This window comes from Delphinapterus leucas, chromosome 2 (assembly GCF_059928025.1).
Source record: "Delphinapterus leucas isolate spDelLeu-1000000601 "Yukka" chromosome 2, BTC_Dleu_Yukka2, whole genome shotgun sequence".
NCBI lineage: Eukaryota > Metazoa > Chordata > Mammalia > Artiodactyla > Monodontidae > Delphinapterus > Delphinapterus leucas.
This window is the reverse complement of record NC_143130.1, coordinates 179,719,810-179,744,309: the sequence shown is the minus strand read 5'-3', so window position 1 is coordinate 179,744,309 and position 24,500 is coordinate 179,719,810. Positions and strand designations below refer to the sequence as shown.

Sequence of the window (24,500 nt, the reverse complement as noted above, 5' to 3'; positions counted from 1 at the left end):
ATGGACTGTGGAGGAAGGGAAATTAAAAAGAAACAGGAAGAACATTTAGGAGACCAGCTGGTGCAGGTCAGACTTGACATGAAGGTCAAGGGAAAGAGCCAGTCAATAGGTAAAATAGATCTGATGGAGTGAGAGGGTGTGTGAGAGTGTGCGTACATGTGAGTGTGTGTACTGACGTGTAAGTGTGTGTGATTAACAGGAAGGAAGTACAGTGGCTGGAGTTGAGGATAACAGGTTTATTGCTTCAGCAGCCGGGCTTGTCTTTCCTGTAACCAAGATAGAGAACACGTGAGAAGGAATAGGTTTAGAGGGCTGTAAGGGGATGAATGAGGTTTATTTTGGGTGTGTTGAGCTTGAGATGCCTGAAAGATGTTACTCTTAAATCTTAAGGTAAAATAAATATATTGAGTTAAAAAAATCATTTGCCCTATATTAAGTGATTTTTAATGTTGTGTTTTTGGTGTTCTAGATTACTGCCTGGGCATTTGTGGCATGCCACACACGTGTCATCCCTTGTACTTGTCATTTTGCCTGATCAGCCCCACCCAGAGCCCCCACTAGACCCAGCTTCATGGGACAGTGGCTGGCCTGGGCCTCCTCCATCTTTGTGGAGTATATATGCACACTTTTTATAGCAGTGTAATCTGTGTCTCTGTATTGATAGTTTGTATTTTGCTTTTTGCTCTATTGCATGCTTATAGTTCTATCTCATGGCAGTCTTGAAAATAACATCAATAAATAATTAAACTCAAAAAGAATTAAAAAAAATTAAACTCAACTGATCAAAATATAGACAGATTTTTGTGTTAGAATAGAAATGAGAAGTGAGATTTTGTCAAAATGTGAAGAACGATGAAGTAAAGTTTGACGATTTGAGAATTAACAGAAAAAAAACCCCAACAATAGGAACAGAGTATTTATGATAGAAATACAGATGTAAAACAGGGGGCATAGTGATTATCTGCTCAAACTCTGAAGCCAAGACTGTCTGGTTTCAAAGTCTAGCTTTGCCACTTACCAGCTCTGTGACCTTGGACAAATTATTTAACCTCTTTGTGTCTTATTTTCCTCTTTAAAAATGGGTTTTAATAGCAGTGTATTTCAAAACGTGGTTGTGAGGATTGTCAAGTGCTTAGTGCATTCTGTTGATAACATCTGCTCCTCTTAGTTTTCTCTAGCAACCATAAGGCCTCATGGCAGAGAGGATTCAGTCAGCAAAGGACCGTAAGTGAACTTTACGCCACCTAGGTAGAATGCCTGTGTTCTTTCTGCCAGGAGAACTAGGTGGTAATTGCAAAATCTATCAAGTTGATAGGACAGAGCGGGGTGGTTTGTGTTTCTTAGAAATGAAGGTTTACCTTCTCTTTCCAGTACCTTCTGTTATCCAGACCACAGCTCAAAACCAGCTCAGATTCACTTCACTCAGTGTTTTGTCAGCAGAGAAGCTCACCCCCTGCTCTCTGGTCTCTACCTAATTGGCACGTTCCAGGCCACCCTGTATAAAATGTCCCTCCCTGATTGTACTTCATTTTTCTTTATAGTACTTCTGTCCACCTAGCAGATATTCGTGGAGGCTCCATGAAAGTGGGGCTTCATTTTCTTTTCCCACTGCAGGATCCCCAGTGCTTAGGATACTGCCTGCCTCTGGTCGGCATTCAGTAAGTACTTGTTTACTGAATGACCTCAGCAGGCATTTAGGGCACATCCCTTATATGCTGGGTCTGTGCCAGGGCTGGCACAGTCCCTGCTCTCAGTGAGCTCACGGTGGGGAACAATCATGTAAATAAAAAGTGCCATTCTGAAAGATAAAGACTGTACGCCTGGCAGAGTACAAGCTATGTACGGCAGGGCACAGTGGTGAGAGGAGTCTTCTCAACCTTGGGATGTCAGGGGAATTTTCACAGAGGAGGTGACATTTGAATGGAGTTGAGAAGGATGAGGAAGAAGGGATTTTAGGTAGAGGCCTTAATGTTTGCAGGGCATTGAGATCTGAATTGGTGTGGTATGTTGAGGGAAGTTGCTTGGAGCTTAAGGCCAGATGAAGCAAGGGGGCTAGAAAGGAGGTCGGTAGAGGTCAGATTCTGAGGGCCATGTGTGACCTGCATGAAAGTTTGAACTTGATCCTGAGAAAGATATGAAACTGTTGAAGTTGGTTGGTTTTTTTTTAAACTGCGGTAAAATATACATAACAAAATTTACCATTTTAACCATTTTTAAGTGTACAGTTCTGCGGAATTAAGCACATTCGCATTGTTCAGTAGCCATCGCCACCATTCATCTTCAGAACTTTTTCATCTCAAACTGAAACTACCGTTGCAGGATTTTAAGGAGAGTTGTAAATGCTCTAATTTATGTTAAAGTTGGAATTAAGTGTCTGGAATCAATGAGAAGAGTCTATCAGGATAGTCAAGGCAGAAAAGGGTCTCCGAGCAGTCAAAATAGTTGTCAAAGAATCATGCATTGAAGCTAAACTTGGAGGTGATCCTCCTCAGCCCTCACTTATCATTGATCTGTAGGTGTTAGTTCTAATTTACCAGGCTTCTAAATCTTTAGAAGCTGCATCCGAGGTTGCTGCAGGGGTGTAGCTGTGGGCGGACATGCTGCTGGAAACCGTAGAAAGAAACAGCTTTAAGAAAACCTGAGGTTGTGGTCTGAGGGTGGGCATCCTGACCTCAGTCAACACCAAAGATAGCACAATGACAGATTACAGACTACACACAGGGTGGTGGTTAAAGGTCCTCATGATGACTGAGTCATCAAGAAAAGACTAAATAATATCAGTAATGTAGACAGCAGCTGGACACATCTTAGATGAGCTCTGTCCAGTAGGAACATAATGTGAGCCACAAATGCAATTTTAAATTTTCTGGTAGCCACATAAAAAAGTGAAATTAATTTTAATAATATATTTTATTTAACTCACTATATCCAAAAATTATTTAAACATGCAGTTAATATTAAAACATGATTGGTGAGGTGTTTTACATTCATTTTTTTCGTACTAAGCCTCTCAAATTCCAGGACACATTGTATACATACAGTACACCTGATTTTGGACTAGCCACATTTCAAGTTCTCAGTAGCCATGTGTGCCTAGTGGCCATATCAAATGGACAGCACAGTTTCAGATTTTGGCTCAGACAAAGGGGTTAGATGCTCAGCTATTCAGAGAATGCTATCATTCATAAGAATTAATTCCTCAAGGATTATACATGGCTGGTGTTTTGTTTTATTTATTTTTTTAATTAATTATTTATTTTTGGCCGCGTTGGGTCTTCATTGCTGTGCGCGGGCTTTCTCTAGTTGCAGCAAGCAGGGGGCTAGTCTTCGTTGCGGTGGCTTCTCTTGTGGAGCACGGGCTCTAGGCGTGCGGGCTTCAGTAGTGTGGCACGTGGGCTCAGTAGTTGTGGCTCGTGGGCTCCAGAGCGCAAGCTCGGTAGTTGTGGTGCATGGGCCCAGCCGCTCCGCGGCATGTGGGATCTTCCCAGATCACTGCTCAAACCTGTGTCTCCTGCATTGGCAGGCAGATTCTTAACCACTGTGCCACCAGCGAAGTCCCTGGTGTTTTATTATAGTAGTTTTCATTTACTAATTTTTGCTTTTATTTTCGAAAAACTATTGAGGGACAGTGTAATGCAGTAGTTAAAGAGCACGGATTTGGGGGTAGACTGTCTGGGCTTGAATTTCAACTATTTAATTTCCTACCTGTGTGATCTCCGGTGAGTTAATCTCTATAGTTAATCTCTCTGTGTCTTAGTGTCCTCATCTGTAAAATGGAGGTCATAGTAGTACCTACCTCGCTGGTTTTGTAAGTATTAAATGAGTTATATATAAAGAACCTATAACAGTGCCTGGTCTATATAATAAGCACTATAGATGTGTGCTTTTATCCTCCAAATGTTTAGTATCTCCAAAATGTTAAATGATCTTGATTCAGTACATTTAAAAAACATTTTTGCTTTGGAGACTGCTTAATTTAGATAGGTATTTAACAAGTTTTCACAGGTGAAAAATTGTAATTTTGTGAGGATATATTCTAATTGATGTCTTTGGGTAACTAATTTTATTGTTTGCTGGGACATTAAGGGTGCTTAACAACCACAGAAATAGTGTAATTAATAATTAAAGGATTTAGGATTCTAATTAAAATTAGGAAAAATTTGAGAGGTTGATTTTATCAACATTTAACTACTAGTACTGTTACAGTTAAACTACTCTCTCTCAGAAACACTTCATCAGCCCTAGTATGTCTGGGAAGACCTCCTAGTTCAGTTTTCCTTCAGTATATTCTAACACTGAATTATTTTGAGTTTCATCTTCTACTCTCATTTGTAAATAGAGTAGAAAAGAATATCAAAAGTAAAACCAAAATATAAAAAGAACACTGTGGAAGACATTTAAGAGGAGGTCCTTTATCACCTTCTAGAGTGAAGCATGGCTGGAAACATAACCAAATTAGGGTATGGTTATTTAAATGTCAAGTTTTTGGCACAGAAGAAGGCAGTGCCTAATGGGGTTTATTTAATCATGGCTGTTTTCATCTGTCATTGATTGGTGGTCTGTGAAACAGTTAAGCAGACTCTCTGCTTAGAGCATAATCTCCATACACAAAAATAAACTCAAAATGGATTAAAGACCTAAATGTAAGACCAGATACTATAAAACTCTTAGAGGAAAACATAGGCAGAACACCCTCTGACATAAATCGCAGAAAAATCTTTTTTGGTCCACCTCCTGGAGTAATGAAAATAAAAACAGAAATAAACAAATGGGGCTTAATTAAACTTAGAAGCTTTTGTACAGTAAAGGAAACCATCAGCACAACGAAAAGAAAACCCACATAATGGGAGAAAATATTTGCAAACGAAGCGACTGACAAGGGATTAATCTCCAAAATATACAAACAGCTCATGTTTAATATCAAAAAACAACCCAATCAAAAAATAGGCGCCCTGGTGGCACAGTGGTCCATCTAAATGTCCATCGACAGAGGAATGGATAAAGAAGATGTGGTACATATATACAATGGAGTATTAGTCATAAAAAAAGAACGAAATAATGCCATTTGCAGCAACATGGATGGACCTAGAGATTGTAATAGTGAGTGAAGTAAGTCAGACAGAGAAAGACAAATATCATGTGATAGCGCTTCCATGTGGAATTTAAAGAAATGGTACAGGGCTTCCCTGGTGGCGCAGTGGTCAAGAAGCTGCCTGCCAATGCAGGGGACATGGGTTCGGGCCCTGGTCCGGGAAGATCCCACATGCCGCGGAGCAACTAAGCCCATGCCCCACGACTACTGAGCCTGTGCTCTAGAGCCTGCGAACCACGACTCCTGAGCCTGTGTGCCACAACTACTGAAGCCCGTGCACCTAGAGCTCTGCAACAAGAGAAGCCACCGCAAAGAGAAGCACGCACACCACAACGAAGAGTAAGTATTCCCTGCTCGCCTCAGCTTGAGAAAGCCCACGCATGGCAATGAAGACCCAACACAACCAAAAAAATAAGTAAATAAATTTATAATTTAAAAAAAAGAAACACATTAGAAAAAAAAGAAACATGGTACAAATGAACCTGTTTACAAAACAGCAGTTGAGTCACAGATGTAGAAAACAAACTTGTGGTTACCAAGGGGGAAAGGAAGGAGGAGGGATAAATTGGGAGATTGGGATTGACATATACACACTACTATATATAGAACAGATAATTAATAAGAACCTACTGAATAGCATGGGGAACTCTATTCAATACTCTGTAATGACCTATATGGGAATAGAATCTAAAAAAAGTGGATATGTGTTTATGTATAACTGACTCACTTTGCTGTACAGCAGAAACTAACACAACATTGTAAATCAACTATACTCCAATTAAAAATGAATAAAAATTAAAAAAAAAAAAAAAAGAACCTAATCTGCTTACCCCCTGGCTCCCGCACGCGTTCTCCACTCCCCTTCAAGGCTAACTCCTTTAGTCTCAGCCTACATGTTGCTTCCTTTGGGAAGTCTTCCCTGGTGCTGGCATCTGGATCAGGCTGTCCTTCTGTGGGGTCTCATGGCACTCTGCAGTTTCCCACTGTAGTTTCCTGGTGTCTCTTCTCTGTCTCAGCTCAAGGTTCAGTGACTGGGGCGATGTTGACAGTCTGTGTCCCGAGCCTGGCCCAGGGCCATGTCGGGCTCAGTAAAATTTTCCTAAATGAATGAGTGATCCTGTAAGTGTGTCCAGTTTATGTTATATACGTTGTAATACTTTGCTTTACATTATGGGTTTTGGTTTTTTGTGTCTATTATACTGCAGTGTCTTGTCATAAACCCGGGAGTCTAATTATCTCCTTATATGGTTATTTGCCTCTAGAATCGAACAAATCCTCAAATATCATTGTTAACAGAGAATACCTCATGGTCCAGTTGGTTTCTGGTGGGAGTCCTTTTGGAGAGTTGCTGATAATCAGATACTAAGTCTCCTGTGGGGTAACTGGGAGGGAAAATGGGATCTTTTTATAGTAGCAGTAGCAGCTGCTTATGCTTTTTTTTTTTTTTTTTTTTTGATGTGGACCATTTTTAAAGTCTTTACTGAATTTGTTACAATATTGCTTCTGTTTTATGTTTGTTTGTTTGTTTGTTTTTTGGCCCTGAGGCATGTGGGATCTTAGCTCCCCAACCAGAGATCGACCTCACCCCCTGCATCAGAAGGCAAAGTCTTAACCACTGGACCGTCAGGGAAGTCCCCTGCTTATACTTTTTTTTTTTTTTGTGGTACGCGGGCCTCTCACTGTTGTGGCCTCTCCCGTTGCGGAGCACAGGCTCCGGACGCGCAGGCTCAGCGGCCATGGCTCACGGGCCCAGCCGCTCTGCGGCATGTGGGATCTTCCCAGACCACGGCACGAACCTGTGTCCCCTGCATCGGCAGGCGGGCTCTCAACCACTGCGCCACCAGGGAAGCCCCCCTGCTTATAGTTTTGATAGTCAAGTCAAAGTAGCTAAGTTCCATGACTAAATTTAATGGAAAATTATCTTTTGTGTTTGTTTTGCCAGTTTTTTTTGTTACGCAAAACTGTTATTAAAATCTCTTAATCTGAAGCTTTATGGTTAATCATACAATAGAAGAGCCCATTTCTATCAGTTGATGAGGTTTTGGCTAATATTCAGAGAAGTCTGGTGCTAGAGGTTACCAAGGTCAAAATTCTGCTCCACCATGGAGTCAGGCAGGACAAGACTATAAACTTAGGGTTAGTAGTCTTTTGGAGGCTCAAGTAGACATTTAGATTTTTGCAAAATTTCACTGCCTTCCTATCTTGCCATCCCCCTCCCCAAGTAGTACCTAGCAAAATCTACTTTAAGTGCCTTACACTTTGGTTTTGAAATTTTTAATTTCTTGTGGGTTGAAGACTTATTAGTTTGTCATAAAACCATGGATTACGATCTCTGTTACTACAGCGTGAGGAGGGATACAGGATGAATAACTGCTAAGATTGTTTCCAGTGCTGACTTTTTATGATGTTGTATTAGAGCTGAATGGAGGGATCTCCGTGTGAAAGCCCTCTGTTAGGGAAGCTCCTGGAGAAGCAGGTGGGTCTGAGCTGGCATTGCAGGTGAATTCTGAGATGGAGAGAGGCCAAGTGACCCAGACCGAGAATGGCGTTAGAGCTATACTTTCAACAGATATGTTTGTGCCTCCATGATATGCCAGGGCACTGTGAAAGATATGAATGGCATAGGAGGGAAGGTAAACGAGGTACAAAAAAAGTGACATTCATCAGATATTTACACAACAAATATTTATTAACTCTTATTATATGCCCACACAATGCTAGGCATTGGAGACTTAAAGACACTAATTCCCTGTCTTCAAGGGGTTTGTAGTCTAGTTGACAGAAACTTTCAAAACAAGTACCTTGTGGGACCGAGTGTCTGAGAACACAGACTTTGGAAGCAGGTAGGCCTGGGTCCAGCCTTGGCCCTGCCACTTACTCTGTGACCTTAAACCTGTTGGAGTTTATCTCCTCACCTGAAAGTAACAGTGTCTCTCAATAAATAATGGTGTGGCCATAGGGAGAAATAATATATAGCCTAAAAAAACGGAGTAGAACTGTGTGAATTCTTATAGGAAAATGCCCCAAATGTAGTGTTGGCTGAAAAACCCATTTTCTACTTAATGTGATCTCACTGTAAAAAAGAAGAAAAGAGCTTTGTGGTGGAGAGAAAGGTCTAAAAGGATATATACCAGCTGTTTAAAAGTGTGAGTCATTAGGGGGACTGTCTGTTTTTTATTACATCTGTTGTTAGACTCTAAAAAAAAATTACATGGGTGTTAATTTGCCACCTAAAAAATAATAAGGATAATAGAAAAAAAGAAAAAACCCCAAAGAAAAACAAAAACCTCTTCCCAGGATTTCTGGCAGGAGTGAACAATATTATGCATTGGAGAATGCTCAGCATGAGGTCTAGCACATAGTGTCAATCAGTAAATGGGTGCCGTTACTTTTATTGCTTTTCACAGCAGCTGAGGAGGAAGATGGGTGCTGGACTGCAGAACCCTTGAAAGTTGAAGTTAGGTTCTGTGGTTTGAATTTCCAAGGTCAGTTGACTCCTTGGATGTAGGATCTTGGTTGTCCTGTGGGTGTCCTTGGCTATCCCACGGGGCCCAGATCTGGTGACTAGGGTCGTTGTGGTCCATGAGCCTTTTCTGGCCTTGGCTGAAAGAGAGAGACCCACAGCTGGGTGAGGTGTGCCAAACCTACATGCCAAGCCCATCCCCCCTCCCCTCATTCTCTTTTGAGGATAGAAACACTGTCTGCCTCATCTTGAAGGGAGGGAGAGAGGTGGCCTGCCAAGCTGTGCTATCTGTCCTAAAAGAGACCTGGGACTCTGATGGGCCTTGTAGCTTTTGGAGTCATCCCTGAGTTTAGATTCAGACCTTGAGTGACGTATCAAGACTCTCTTGGGGGCTTCCCTGGTGGCACAGTGGTTGAGAATCTGCCTGCCAATGCAGGGGACACGGGTCCGAGCCCTGGTCTGGGAAGATCCCACATGCCGCGGAGCAACTAGGCCCGTGAGCCACAACTACTGAGCCTGCGCGTCTGGAGCCTGTGCTCCGCAACAAGAGAGGCTGCAATAGTGAGAGACCCACGCATCGCGGTGAAGAGTGGCCCTCGCTGCAACTCGAGAAAGTCCTTGCACAGAAACGAAGACCAAACACAGCCAAAAATAAATAATAAAAAAATAATAAGTAAATTTAAAAAAAAAAACCTCTCTTGACCCTGCTTCTTCATCTGTAAAATGGGGATGATGCTCCTACCTCTTTCACTTGCATGTTATAAATGGTTCTTTTCCTTGTTTCTGTTGGATTAAGGGTGGAAAAGAATTTTTTTGAGGTACGATTGATGAGTCATTTTATAAGGCTTACTTTTTAAAAAATATTTATTGCTGCGTTGGGGTGGCTTCTCTTGTTGCAAAGCACGGGCTCTAGCCGCACGGGCTTCAGTAGTTGTGGCACTCGGGCTCAGTAGTTGTGGTGCGCGGGCTTACTAGCTCCACGGCATCCTGGACCAGGGCTCAAACCCACGTCCCCTGCATTGGCAGGCGGACTCTTAACCACAGCACCACCAGGGAGGTCAGGGCTTACTCTTCATCTGCCGGTGAAGTAGATAGTTGGAATGAATCTTCATGAAAAAAAAAAAATCTATTCTGCAGTTTTCATTTTCTCTTTAGTCCTGATTTTTAAAATATTTGTTGCTTTGTGGTACTCTTCTCTTGGGAGTGTTTTCTTGCAGATGAAACAATGTAGTTTTCCATAGGTGTGATTTATACTGGGTGCCCATACATCCAGGTGTGCAAGAGAACATCTTGGTTTTTGCCTGTTGTCCTGGCATTCTGTTTTGTTAGCTTTTTTTTCCCACTCAAAGTGACCATGTTTGGTTCTTAATTATATGGTCACCTAGTTATATCCCAATTGAATGCCTTTTTAACAAATAGTGTCACTTAGCTTACATTTTTCAGTATCCCATTGATAGTCATGGAGTCATTTTCAAAATTTATTATAGGTCTGTTTTCTGATCAGCTACCTTTTATAATTTGCACTTGATAATGTGTTCCTGTGTCAATTTTGTTTCATGGTTCTCTTTTGTAATTTAATTTCAATTCATTTCTATAATTTTTAGTTCTGGCGTTTTTCTAACTTTTGCAGTGCCCAGGGTTGTTGCCAGGTATTTAAATAAACAAGAAAGGAAGGAAATTAGATTTGAGAGAATATTGTATGTCAGGCTTCTTGCTGGACATTTCACAGAACTTCTCATTCAATATTAAGTAAACAGTGTAACTAAATAAACTGCTGAAAGGGAGGCAGCCTGCTGGGCTGAGAATTGAGAGACCTGATTTCAGTCTTGGTTTTGTTACTAATAAGATTTATTAACCTTGACAAATTATTTCCTTCTCTGGGCTTCTGCTTCCTCATCTGTAAAATGGGGAAAGAGTGGTGGTTAGGTAAGTCTCCTTTCTGGCTCTAAGATTTGATGACTGATCTTTATGATAGCTTAAATTTGAAACTCTCAGCATATCCCTTTTAATTGCATTGAATGCTTTTATGAATGGATTAAGAAGCAAGTGGTTATTTACTCTAAAATAACTCAAATTACCAAAAAAATTTTTTATCCTTTCTTTTTCCCCAAACAACTTTACTGACTATTGAAAAAAAATTGAGGCACCTGTGTACTGTCCTCTCAAATTTGCAGCTTAAAATGTATGCTTTTTGTAGGACTGGTATGACTGTTACCTCAGGAAACACAACATTTTATTTTTGTGTTAAAACGTGGATCCTTGTGAGATCACTCTGAGTGCTGAGCCAACAATAATACGTTAACTGTTTTTGTGACCAGAGGGGGAAGAAAACTATTTTGTGGCAGTGTAGGGAGATGATAAGACCAAAGGAAAGGTGATCTGTCAACCTGAGCCCCATTTCCTCTCTTCTTCTGGATGGAGACAGTTGGAGCTTTCAACTTGGTACAGAGCTGGGACTTCCATGTGTTTGCGGAACAGAGTTGCTGAGGCCCTTGACCCTGTGGGGTGGAGGGAAAGGGAGGTAGGTCTCCGTAACAGGATGATCCTGCTTCTCACGTCTTGTGAAATGCTGGCCCTGAAGCGGGTTTTCTTGCTGACCTTTTCTCCCTACTTCCCTCCCACTTTTGCTTTTGGTTTTGTTTTGCTTTTATGCTCTCTGTGCCTGTTTGCAGGTAGAGGACTAATAAGGCCTGGGAGGCAGTGTGGCACAGGCTTTCGGGAGCCAGGCAGACTTGTGTGTTCACATCTGAACTCAGCTACCCAGGAACTGCTGTGCCTTGGATGAGCGCTGAACCTTTTTTATACCTCAGGTTTCTCATTTGTAAAACGATAGCAACTTTAGTAGTTGAGTTGATTTTGGTTGCAAGTACTTTCTAAAATCTTAGAAAAGGGACTTCCCTGGCGGTCCGGTGGTTAAGACTGCGCTTCCAATGCAGGGGGTGTGGGTTCGATCCCTGGTCAGGGAACTAAGATCCCACATGCCATGAGGTGTGGCCAAAAAATTTAAAAAAAAAAATCTTAGAGAGGAGGGGGTTTATTGGAAGGATGCTGGAGGGAGAGCTGAACAATGGAATCTTCAGGTGGAGCAGGAACTGGGACGACTCTGGGGACCTTGGCATCAGGGGTGGTGGGCCCCCTCTCTACGGCACAGCCTCTTTCTCTGGTACCAGCGTCCATTCCTCAGCAGATCCATCAGAGCTACCTTCACAGTCTAGCCAGCTTCTGTTCTGCACTACCTCCGGGATTCTCTCTCTCTCCTGGATTCCTGGGTTCGTCTTCTAAGGGCCTTCCTGTTTCTGTGCTTCTTCACCCTCAGTCTGTTCTCAACAAAGCAGCCGAGTGAGTCTGTAAATCATGATGGTAAAACATGCCACTTCTTAGCTGAACTCTAAGGACTTCCAGGCTCCCTCTGAGCAGAAGCCTAATTAGTAGTTTACCTCTCATCACCTACTCTTCTCCCCTTGATTTCTCTGCTCCAGGCAAGCTGACTCCTTGTTGATTCTGAATCGTACCAGGCATTCCTTCTGCCTCAGGGCCTTTGCACTTGTTCCCTCTGCCTGAGTGCTCTTCTGTCAGGCTGTCTGCAGGCTCACTCTCTCACCTCCTTCCCGGAGGCCTTTTCTAACCACCTTACTTAAAATTAAAATTGCCTTGTTCCCAATCTCCTTTGCCTGCTTTGCTTTTCTCCATAGTATACATCACCACCCACCATACGATACATGTTCTACCTACTTATTTTGTCTCTTTCCTCAAACTATAATGAAAACTCCACAAGCAGACACAAGAAAACTGTCTGCTTTGTCAGTGCTGAATCGCCAGCACCTGGCACACGGTAGGCACTCAGTGGATATCTGTGGGACGAAGAACATTTTTCATCACGTATCTTCCTTAGTTTGAGTCAGCAATGGCAAGAGGGATGGGCATGTAGAATAAGCCTGACCCCTGAAAACTTGCCAAGTGTGCGTCCCAGAGAAGAGGGGAGAGAATTGTCATCTGAAAGCCATCCCAGTTGGGGTCTCTGAGGTTGCCGTGAGGACTGAATTGGTGTATGATTGCCTAGTAGGGGCTAAGAAAATGTTCATTCTTTTCTCTTTCTGAAAACATATAACTTCCTGACAATATTAATACTCAGAAATTCAGTCAGATCTCCATAATAGAGCTTTTTGTTTGGAAAGGTAAAAATTTGGATGTGTGATAATAAGAAAACTTATATGCAGCCTCATGTAATGAGTGATGGAATACATAATTCTCTCTTCAAAAGGAATGGTTTTGAAGTTTTGCAAATTGTACACAGGTTTTTATAAAGGTTCTTCTGGTATCTGAGCAGATCCAAATCTCAGGACCCAGGTCAGGTCAAGAAAGAGATGAAGACATGGAGTGGGAAGGCATCAGTTTTCAGTTTAGTCTTTGTTAGTAGGAATTTTTTCCCAGAGGCAGTCTAGGCTGTGGAATACACTCATCTTTGGATTTTATAATGAGTCTCTACTAATTAATTTACTGTTTTGTATCCATACTTACAATTTTTTGCTTTTCAAAGGAATGTGTACATTATATATTTGAAGTGAGTTCTTCATTATAAAAAAAATAGTTTACGTTTCTGTCTGATAACTTTTGAATAGAGATTGTTTCTTACTGTTTCATAGGGATGAAGAACTTGAATAGTTGTGTTGTTTTTTGTTTTGTTTTTAAAGGTGTTCACAGCTTTGTTCCTGAGCTATTCAAGTAGAAACTTAAGCTTTGGAGTCAGACACTCTTGGGTCAGACACTCTGGCACTTCTTAGTCATGTGACCTTGGGCAGTCCTTCAGTCTGTGTGCAGTGACACGATCATCCTAGCACCTAGCTCCGTAGACCTGTTGGGAGAGTTCAGAGATATAATATGGGTAAACAGAAGGCCTGTCTGTGAACATAGTAAGCACTGAAATAATAGCTATTTTATTATTAATAAATTGGAAAAGTCCTTTGAAGTTAAGTATCTTGTTATAAACTTCATTCGATTTTAAGCACCTATGTCAGAACTAGCATAATTTGAAAAAAAAATTGTAGCTCTATATGTGTCCTACTTCCAACAAGCAATTTTCCTAAGCATAACATACCAACAAGGCATTTATTATGAAAACTTATTTAAAAACCTTGAGGTTTCTCTTTTTAAAGTTGATGACGAAACTTAGGCAAGTCTTTTTTTTTAATAGTGGGTTTTATATGGAGATTAGTAAATTAATGTTTAGTTTTCCTTTTCATAGTGATTTCTAGATCCTGGTTACAGTTGTTATTGAACAGTGCTAACACCAAACTTTTTCTTCCATGGAACTCACCTAATTAGGTGAAACTTTATCCACCATATCACTCTGTTGTAACAACAGTGGTCTGTCTTGTTTCATTAGGACATCTTATCATGGTTCATGTCATTAGTGCCTGAATTTAGATTCCATGAGGCCTAAGGGACACCTATTGAAGTATTTTTCCTTTGTAAATGGCATAGATAATCTCCAGGCACTGGGACTTTTGTTTTCTACACTTGAGTTTTGCTTATTTTTCTAAAGATGAGAAATATTTTGAGAATGGTAACTCAGAGCATTATAGGCAAATTCAAAGTAGCATCATGGTTTTTAAGAGCTGGCTGAAAGACAAAATGGACGGAGTCATTTGTAAAAAGATAGGAGGGCTATTGGACTTACTTTTCCTTCGTAAATTGTATTCTGATTTTGTACAGATGATGGTATTTGCTATGGTGTCTATACGCGTGATTATATTAAAGTGTTCTTCAGAGACATTACTAATTATCCTTGTTTTGAGCTTTGTTTTCTGCTGGCAAAAGGATTAGTACTCAACTTTTGGTGTTAGCAGACATGAAAAAACAGGATTTGTACAATTATAAATCTTTATTACTAGAGAAAAGAAAAATATATACAAGGAAATGATATAATATTTATTTATTTATGGTTGCATTGGGTCTTTGTTGATGCACACGGGCTTTCTCTAGTTGTGGCAAGCAGGGGCCACTCTTTGTTGTGGTGCACCAGCTTCTCATTGCAGTGGCTTCTCGTTGTGGAGCACGGGCTCTAGGCATGCAGGCTTCAGTAGTTGTGGCACGTGAGCTCAGTAGTTATGGCTTGCGGGCTCCAGAGCACAAGCCCAGTGGTTGTGGCGCACGGGCTTAGTTGCTCCGCGGCATGTGGGATCTTCCCGCACCAGGGCTCGAACCCGTGTCCCCTGCATTGGCAGGCAGATTCTTAACCACTGCGCCACCCGGGAAGTCTCGCATAATATTTATTTAAAGTTGTTTCCATTGGGAAAAATATTTTACTGATTATATAGGTTGAATAATTGGTATAGCTAGATATTTTTTAAATACAGCTTTATTGACATGTATTTCACATAACATTCACTCCTTTGAAGTATGCAGTTTAGTGGTTTTAACATATTCACAGACTTGTGTAACTGTTACCACTATCTAATTTTAGAACGTTTTCATCACCCCAAGAAGAAACTGTACCCATTAGCAGTCACTTCCTATTCCTCCTTCCCCTTATTCCCTGGCAACCACTAATCTACTTCCTGTCTCTATGGATTTGCCTATTCTGGACATCTCATGTAAATGGAATCACACAACATGTGACCTTTTGTATCTGGCATCTTTCACTTGGCAGTGTTTCTAAGGTTGATCCATGTTTGTAGCATTCACTTCATTCCTTTTTATGATCAAGTAATATTCCATTGTATAGATAGATATACGACATTTATTTATTCGTTCATCAGTTTGGGCTGTTTCCACTTTTTGGCTGTTATGAGTAATGGTGCTGTAAACTTTTTTGTTCAAGTTTTTGTGTAGACATAATGTTTTTAATTTTCTTGGGTATATACCTAGGAGTAGATAAATATTTTTTAAAAATACTTACAGGAATATATTTTCTTGAATTTTACAAAGAAATATGTAGAAAGAGGAAGCCTTATTCTGAAAATTGTTGGTACACCTAATTTAAAATTTTGTAAGGTCAAGAAAATTTAATTAGAACATCTATTAGTGAGATCATCTTTATAGTTGAATAATTAGAAAAAATGCATGATTCTTTGTTCTGGTTCCCTTGTATGATTAACTTTGCATTTTAGATAGCTTCAACTGTAGACACTAGATAAAATTTGGTTAGTTGAGAAGTTATTTAATAATGGGGAGTATACTGTAAGTAGAAGGTATTTATTAAAATTCTGCTGTTTTGCTTTTTTCCTTTTGAAGTGGTTTAGAGTAGTGGTTCAGACCATAGCTTTGGAGTCGGTCAGACCAGGGTTAAATCCAATCCTACTCTGGCATGTATTAGCTCAGTGACCTTGGACAAGTTATTTAACCTCTCCAAGCCTCCTTTCCCTAATCTGTAAAATGAAGGTTGGTATTTATCTCACAAAGTTGGTGTGCGAATTGAGAATGTGTGAAGTGTGTATCACAGTGCCTAGTAATAAGCACTGATAAATGTTGATGGGAGTGCTTTTCCCCCAGTGTAGTGATTTATTTCATTTAATCCTGGGGGGTTTCATGAGGCCCTGAGAGCAGTTTCTTCCAAACTTCTTGGACCATGACCCACACCAAGAAACACCTTTTACAACGTGACCCAGTCTTACACACAATCCTGTATCTCTCTATATGGATATATGTAGTCAGAATTTCAGGAGACAGGACTCAACCTTTACCACATGTAGTGTATTGTTTTATTTTTTATTTTAAATTAATAGACTCTGTTTTTTAGAGCAGTTTTAGGTTTACAGAAAGATTGAACCCCAGCAGTTTTCCCTATTATTAACATCTTGCTTTAATGGGGTACCTTTGTTATAATTAATGAACTAATGTTCATACATTATTATTAACTAAAGTCCATAGTTTACATGAGGGTTCATTCTTTCTGTTGTACAGTTCTGTGAGTTTTGACAAATGTGGAGTGTCATTTATCTACCAATATGGTATCATACAGAGTAGTTTCACTGCCCTAAAAAATTCTTTTCCTTCCACTTACTCATCCTTCTTTCCACCCTCAGCTCCTGGCAACCACTGATCATTTTACTGTCTCCACAGTTTTTTCTTTTCCAGAATGTCATATAGTTGGAATCATACAGTATGTAGTCTTTTCAAACTGGTTTCTTTCACTTAGCCATGTGCATTTATGTTTCCTCCATGTCTTTTTGTGACTTGATAGCTCATTTCTTTTTATCACTGCATGATATTCCATTTTCTGGATGCACCACAGTTTATTTATCCATTCACCTACCAAAGGATATCTTGGTGACTTCCAAGTTTTGGCAGTTATGAATAAAAAGCTACTATAAACATTCGTGTGTAGGTTTTTGTGTAGATATAAATTTTCAATTCATTTGGGTAAATACCAAGAATCTTAATTGCTGGATCTCATGGTGAGAATATGTTTAGTTTCGTAAGAAACTGCCAGACTGTCTTCCAAAGTGGATGTGCCATTTCACATTTCCACCAGCAGGTTCCTATTGCTCCACATCTTTGTCAGCATTTGGTATTGTCAGTGTTCTGGATTTTGGACATTCTGTTAGGTGTGTAGTGGTTTCTCATTGTTGTTTTAATTTGCAATTCCCTAATGACCTCTGATGAACATCTCTTCACATGCTGATTTGCCATCTGTGTATCTTCTTTGATGAGGTGTATGGATCTTTTGTTCATTTTTTGATTGGGTTCTTTTGTTTTCTTATTGAGTTTTAAGAGTTCTGTGTATATTTAGGATACAGATTCTTTATCAGATATGTTTTATAGATATTTTCTCCCAGGCTGGTCTTTTTGTTCTTTTTTTAAATTTATGTATGTATGTATGTATGTATGTATGTATGTATGGCTGCGCGGGCTTTCTCTAGTTGTGTTGAGCCCGGGCTACTCTTCGTTGTGGTGCACGGGCTTCTCATTGCAGTGGCTTCTCTTGTTGCAGAGCACGGGCTCTAGGTATGAGGCCTTCGGTAGTTGTGGCTCGCGGGCTCTACAGCGCCGGCTCAGTAGTGTGGCGCACGGGCTTAGTTGCTCCACGGCATGTGGGATCTTCCCGGACCAGGGATCAAACCTGTGTCCCCTGCATAGGCAGGCAGATTCTTAACCACTGAGCCACCAGGGAAGTCCCTTTTCATTCTCTTAATACTGTTTTTTTTTTGATGTGTGTTTTGTTTTAATTTTTATTTTATATTATAGTTGATTTACAGTGTTGTGTTAGAATACTATTTTATATTGTTCTTCTCCACTGAAAAACAAAACTGGCCCTGAGGGCACTAATTGATTATACAGCACATTAGTAGGTCACAACCTGTGGTTTGAAAATCAGTTCTGCTTCCATAATGAGTCACATGGACAATGTCAGTAAAGCAGCCGTCATTCTGAGCAGTGATCTCAACATTGATGAACAAGGGTGTCAGAGTTGATACTGTCCTGTTCCTATTTTAGAGGATTCTTTAAGTTTTAATGAATAGATTATATTTGGTCAGCTGCATCACCTCCACACATGGTATGGAGTAATAGCATATCTAGACATTACAAGAAGCTTCGTGAGTTTTGTATTTCTACAAGGTTTTAGACAGGTTCCCTCAAAATGCATATGCTTTTAAATACTGGAGGGATTAAGTAAGTAAGGTGAAGGGAAGCTGAGATGTATATTTTGTACTCCCAGGAATAGCGTGTGACCAGATTTCACCAATTCAAGCTGGTGAGAGGAAATTTTTATATGATGGAATATATACTTTTAAAATATTAAATTATTAAAGCAAAGGGACTTCCCTGGTGGCGCAGTGGTTAAGAATCCACCTGCCAGGGCTTCCCTGGTGGCGCAGTGGCTGAGAGTCCGCCTGCCGATTCAGGGGACACGGGTTCGTGCCCCGGTCCGGGAAGATCCCACATGCCACGGAGCGGCTAGGCCCGTGATCCATGGCTGCTGAGCCTGCGCGACCGGAGCCTGTGCTCCACAACGGGAGAGGCCACAACAGTGAGAGGCCCGGGTACCGCAAAAAAAAAAAAAGGCAAAAAACAGTGACTTGAACTAATTGATATGGTTATTGAGGATCTAATTTAATGGTCATTTAACTGTATTAGTCTCTTATGAGTAGATGCTACTTAAATATTTAAATGTATCTGTCCTCTCAAGAGTCTTAAATATTTACTTCTTGCTTATTTAGAAAAAAATTCTTCATTGATCTTGAAAGGCTAGTTCTAGTTCTTTGCCAAAATAACACGAATTCCAATTATGAAAATTGAGCGTAATATCTTACCAAACTCTTTGTTCATTTTCTTTGGAGTTAATTCGTTTCCCCAAAATTTGCAGGAGTAGGGGTGGGACTCGCCACCCCCCGACACCCTGCAGTGCCACCTTGTGGAAAGAGGGAAAACTTTAACAAGGGATTTCTGTGATGTCTAGTTTTGAGTAAAATCTGCCAAATATCATATGCATGTGTATAGGCTTCTGACTTTTACGCTAACATTTAAACATTTTTTTAAATTAATTTTTTGGCTGCCTTGGGTCTCATTGCTGCATGCAGGCTTTCTGTAGTTGCGGTGAGCGGGAGCTACTCTTCGTTGTGGTGCGTGGGCTTCTCATTGTGGTGGCTTCTCTTGTTGTGGAGCACGGTCTCTAGGCACGCGGGCTTCAGTAGTTGTGACACGCGGGCTCAGTAGCTGTGGCTCGCAGGCTCTAGAGCACAGGCTCAGTAGTTGTGGTGCACGGGCTTAGTTGCCCCGCAGCATATGGGATCTTCCCGGACCAGGGCTCGAACCTGTGTCCCCTGCATTGGCAGGTGGATTCTTAACCACTGCGCCACCAGGGAAGTCCCCAACACTAACATTTTTAAAAGATTTTTATCCTTCTTCTCTCTGATGTGGAGTAACTCAGTGATAAGGGGGTAAAATATTGTTTGTTTGTTTGTTTTCCTATGGAGACCTTGAAGATAAGAAGGCAGACACCTACCCTTTGTGACTCAACCTATTTTAAAAAGAAATTTTTTATATACTTGGGGGAGTTTATTGAGTGCCTACTATGTGCCAGGCTTTACTCCAGGCACTAGTGATAGAGCAGTGAACTAACTAAAATCCCTGCTCTCAGGGAGCTTGTGTTCTAGTGGGAGGAGACAGAGGATAAACAAGTAAATAAATATACAACATAGATCAGGTGGTGATGAAAACGAAGAAGAAAAAAAGCAGAGTGAGATAGAGGAGTGCTGTTTTATATAGGTTGGTTAGGTGAGCAAATGTTTTAAAGGCTCTACTATGTAGATGACTTACATTAGTGGTAGATTCCCAGTGATTTTCTTTATGTAGCTCAAATGTTCTTGAGAGTGAGGAGAAGTTGACCTCTTAATCTGATATGGTTAATGCAGTTAGCTGCCTGCTAGGCTGCTTCCATCTTTTATTTACTGAGTACACGTATTTTACTCAGGCACTGAGTTAGAGAACACAGGTCCTGCCCTCAGTGGCCTTATGGCCATTCTAGGTTTTTTTAAAACAACTTTAAATAAAAATATGTGCAGCTTGAGACCCACTTAGATGATTTCAAGAGCAGGTGATGGGTCACAACTCACTCCTGTGAGTCACAAACACTGTTCCAGTAGAGGATGTAATCATGAAAAACATTGATAATTTAGTGTAAGAATGTTATGCCAGAAATAGCCACAGTCCGTTATATAGGAGAGCAAAAGAGGAGGCCCTGACTCACATTGGGTCAGGATGGGTAGACAGTTGCGTCAGGAAATACTTCCAAGAGGAGGTGGGCGTTTGCGGATGATGGAGAAGGACAGACAGGCGGGCAGGGTCTGACAGCGTGACTTGTCTGGGCAGAGGGAACAGTTTGAAGAAAGGCATATAAGGCATTTTATCATCACGTGCTATTCTGGTTACAGCACATAGTATAAATCTTTGTGTGTTTTTCTAACTGTAGTTAACCAAATCTTTTATTTTCAACATATTAACCTTTTAGGAAGAATAAACATTAACTTTTTTACTTTGTTTTCTTTGTCTTCTTAATCCTTAACCCTATTGGGTTTCATCTCCATACATACTATTAAGAAAGAAAAAAAATAACACTACCCATTAGATTGTGACATGCTATCAGTTGTAAGATAGATTGTGATTTCAAAGATATTTAAAAAAAGTGCATCTAGGATTAATACTTATGATATTTATGTTGGAGATTCTTCAGTTTCTTTTAATCTAAGAAATACTTGCTAGAATAATGGTAGCAGTCCCATGCCTTTTCAGCTCCAATTTTAGGGGTTGCTCTAGGGAAGTATGTACCATCCAGGTCAATGCCAGCTTAATTTATCTCGAGAGCTTTTAAATCTGTGATGATTATAATGACATTAGCTTTGATTGGGTAGTAGAGATTAGGGGAAATGGATTTTGCTAAGATTAGGAAAGATAGGGTTTACTAAAGACTATAAAATAGAATTAAAAACTGAAGTAATGTGTAGTGACTTTCGGATAAGTTATCTGCGAGTTCTTAGCTTTCAAAAATAAATGTTCAAACTCACAACTCTGCCATTCTGCCCCTCCTCCCCTTCCCTCATCATGTTGAACTTATTCACGAGCTGAAAAGTCTTGGTAATTCAAAAGTGTCCCTGAAGAGTGTCACGCCATGGTTCATTCTGACAGCAGGTTCCTAAAGAATTCTGCTTTCCGAACAGAGAAGCACAAGCCATGCCTTTACGGGTGCCACTATGTGCCCATGGTGGGTGATGAGCATGCGAGACTGGTTCTGGCCAGAGGCCCGGCTTCCAGAAGCAGATGGTTGCGTAAACCTTCACTAGCTCACAGTATGGAGAACAAATCATGGATCCTGTAGTAGACACAAGCGGTACAGGATGAGGAATGAAAAGGCTGAAGAACCGCGGAAAACAGGACCCACTCCTGGTTATTAGTGAAATGTAGTTACAGCACTTAAAGAGAAGATAATTTTTAAAAATATTCTCACTGATTTGAAATTTTGATTTATAAACTGTGGTTTGGGAAAATATATTATTAGATCTTAAAAAGCATAGGCTATGAGGGGACTTCCCGGGTGGTCTAGTGGCTAAGACTCTGCACTCCCAATGCAGGGGGCCCGGATTTGATCCCTGGTCAGGGAACTAGATTCCACATGCCACAATGTAGATCCCGCGTGCTGTAACTAAGACCCGGTGCAGCCAAACAAACAAATAACTAAATTTAAAGCATAGGCTGTGAAATCACATGGGAAAATATTTACCATTAGAAGAATAAAATAAATATGAGTAAACAAGAATAAAAATATATTCCAAGGGCTTACCTGGTGGCACAGTGGTTGAGAATCCGCCTGCCAGTGCAGGGGACATGGGTTCAAGCCCTGGTCCGGGAAGATCCCACATGCCACAGAGCAGGTAAGCCCGTGGGCCACAACTACTGAGCTTGCGCTCTAGAGCCCACGAGCCACAACAACTGAAGCCTGCGTGTCTAGAGCCCGTGCTCCGCAACAAGAGAAGCCACCGCAATGAGAAGCCCGCACACCGCAACAGCAGCCCCTGCTCGCTGCAACTAGAGAAAGCCTGTGCACAGCAACAAACACCCAATGCAGCCAAAAATAAATAAGTAAATAAATTTATTTTTTAAAAAATTCCACTTGTTCTGATGAAACTGGTATAGCATTAAGGCCCTTCAGTTCTGGACTTGTTTGCACTGGATCCAGGAATTACCAATTTTATTCCAAATTCTGTAGATTCCAGGCCATTTATGTTAGTATTTAAAACACCCCAACTTTTAAAGATAAATTCCTCTATGGGTTAGTGAGCAGAAATAACTTTTATTTCTTATAAAAGAGAAATGTGTTTATAACATCCTAGAAGAACTGAAGGAAAAGTGCTTGTTGAACAGACTGGGTGTATCTTACTTAGATCATGAGTAGTGTTTCCTCAGTTCTGTGGTATGGTGGAGGTTTTATATTTTGTCTGTCATTCGTGGAGTCGACTGGATTTCACAGTGCCTCCCATACATCAGATACTGATCAGGCAATGCGAACAAAAGATTCAAAAGTGAATTGCTTGGAGGCACGTAGAGCCTAGGGTGATGTAATAAAGATGTGTGTGAAGAGCTACTAGATCACAAAGGAAGGAACATGTAGCCTCCTTGGTGAGAGGTGGTGAAGGGAGGTTTTGCAAAGGTGGTAGCATATGAGCTGAGTTTCGAAGGGTGAATAGGAGTTTACAGGCAAACAGGAAGGGCACTGGGACAGAGGGACAGCGGCCTGAGAGAACTTGGACTTGAGGGAGCAAGGTTCATTGTGGAAAGGCACTAGGACTGGAAGGCTAGGAATGTTGTGAGGAATCTTTTACCCGTGATAGGAGTTTGCAGTTTATCCTGTAGTCTAGGCTTTCTCGGAGGGCATTCTGTGGAAATCCAAGCCCCATGAGAGTCTCTGGGGGAGAAAAGTTAGAGATTCACATGAACATTACAATGTTAGACTCTTGAGTGCTCAGTAAAGAAACCAGTTTCCTGTTTATAAACTCGAATAAATGTTTTGGGAAGGATTGCTATTAGGCAGCGCAGGGCTCCTGAATATTTTAAGCAAGGGAATGACTTCAACTGATTTACATTTAGGAAATTAACTGGCAACAGTGAAAGGGTAGGTTGGAGTAAGGGGAGATTGGTGGCAAGAGAACAGTTCATAACTATTACTAGTTTTGGTAATAAAATCTGGCCGTCAGTATAGAGATGTTTAATCTCAAAATTTAGGAATTTAGGGCACTTCTAAGAAAAAAATATTTTAACAATGAACTAAAATACTTAGTTGACAGCCGAGATTTTGAGAGGAGAATTTTGGGACAAATGCAGATTTTGTTTCTGACTTTGATCAAAGATTAAACAGGGCTTCCCTGGTGGCGCAGTGGCTGAGAGTCCGCCTGCCGATTCAGGGGACACGGGTTCGTGCCCCGGTCCGGGAAGATCCCACATGCCACGGAGCGGTTAGGCCCGTGAGCCATGGCTGCTGAACCTGTGCGTCCGGAGCCTGTGCTCCACAATGAGAGAGGCCACAACAGTGAGAGGCCCGTGTACCGCAGAAAAAAAAAAAAAAAAATCTTTGGTTTAAATTTTACTTTAGGAGTAATGTTTTTTAAAAATCCCTTATGATACAATCTCTTGAGTTCTTAGATCAAAGTGGTAGGGTTTTTTAAAGTTTTTTTAAAATAATGCTGGACAATTTTTATTTTTTAATTTTTCAAATACATTATAATATACCTTCATTTAAGGACCATTTTCATTTCTTTTACTGTGATATATTATTTCTTCAGTCAATTTTTAAAAATAAATTGGATTTTTGGTCTTTCTGGTACCAGTTTTTAGGAGCCTTTTATATATTGAGGAGATTGGCTTTTTATATGTGATATTAGTTACAAGTATTTTTCCCCAGTTAGTCTTTTTTGCTTTGTAAAAGATCCCTGTGTTTTATTACCTGAATATATCTTTTTCTGTGGTGTCTGGTTTTTGAGTCATAGGTGGAAAGGGCTCTGTACTCCAAGGTTATAAAAAGGAATTTACCCAGTTTTAGTCTGGAATCTTTACCATTTTGTGATTTATATTTAAATATTTTGATCTATTAGGAACTTATGCTTGTGTATGATGTGCAATGTGAATCACTTTTTCCAGATGGGTATTTTAATTGCCCAGGCATCATTCATAATATAGTCTTTTCCTTCCTCAGTTTTGAGATACCTGCTTCATCATTTACCATTTTCTGTTTCTGGACTTTGTAATTTGTCCCGTTGATCTATTTATGTGCTATTGCCATACTGTTTTGAGGCTTTATAATATCTAGTAGTGCTGGTTTCCTTCTAATACTCCTCTTTTGGCATTTTCCTGACTTGTCTTATATTTTAATTTTTCTACATGAACTTTAGGATCAGCTTAACCTGTCCCATAAGCATTCTGGCAGGGCAGAGTGGCAGTGGGGGAGTGGGGTGGTGG

At 40.6% G+C, this 24,500-nt stretch overlaps 1 protein-coding gene across 5 annotated transcripts in view; it reads left to right on the top strand.

Annotated features, from left to right (window-relative positions):
* The window catches only part of PPP1R13B (protein phosphatase 1 regulatory subunit 13B), an 84,535-nt gene that overhangs the window by 6,387 nt on the left and 53,648 nt on the right, over positions 1-24,500 (top strand). Inside the window, exon 1 of one of the 5 annotated variants that reach the window (XM_089908247.1) lies at positions 10,895-24,488. The exons of the other annotated variants lie outside the window; for them this stretch is intronic. Coding sequence (XP_089764373.1) covers positions 24,423-24,488 — 66 coding nt within the window. The 5' untranslated portion in view covers positions 10,895-24,422. Of the gene's footprint in view, positions 1-10,894; positions 24,489-24,500 lie in introns of those variants that run through there. 5 annotated transcript variants of the gene reach the window in all.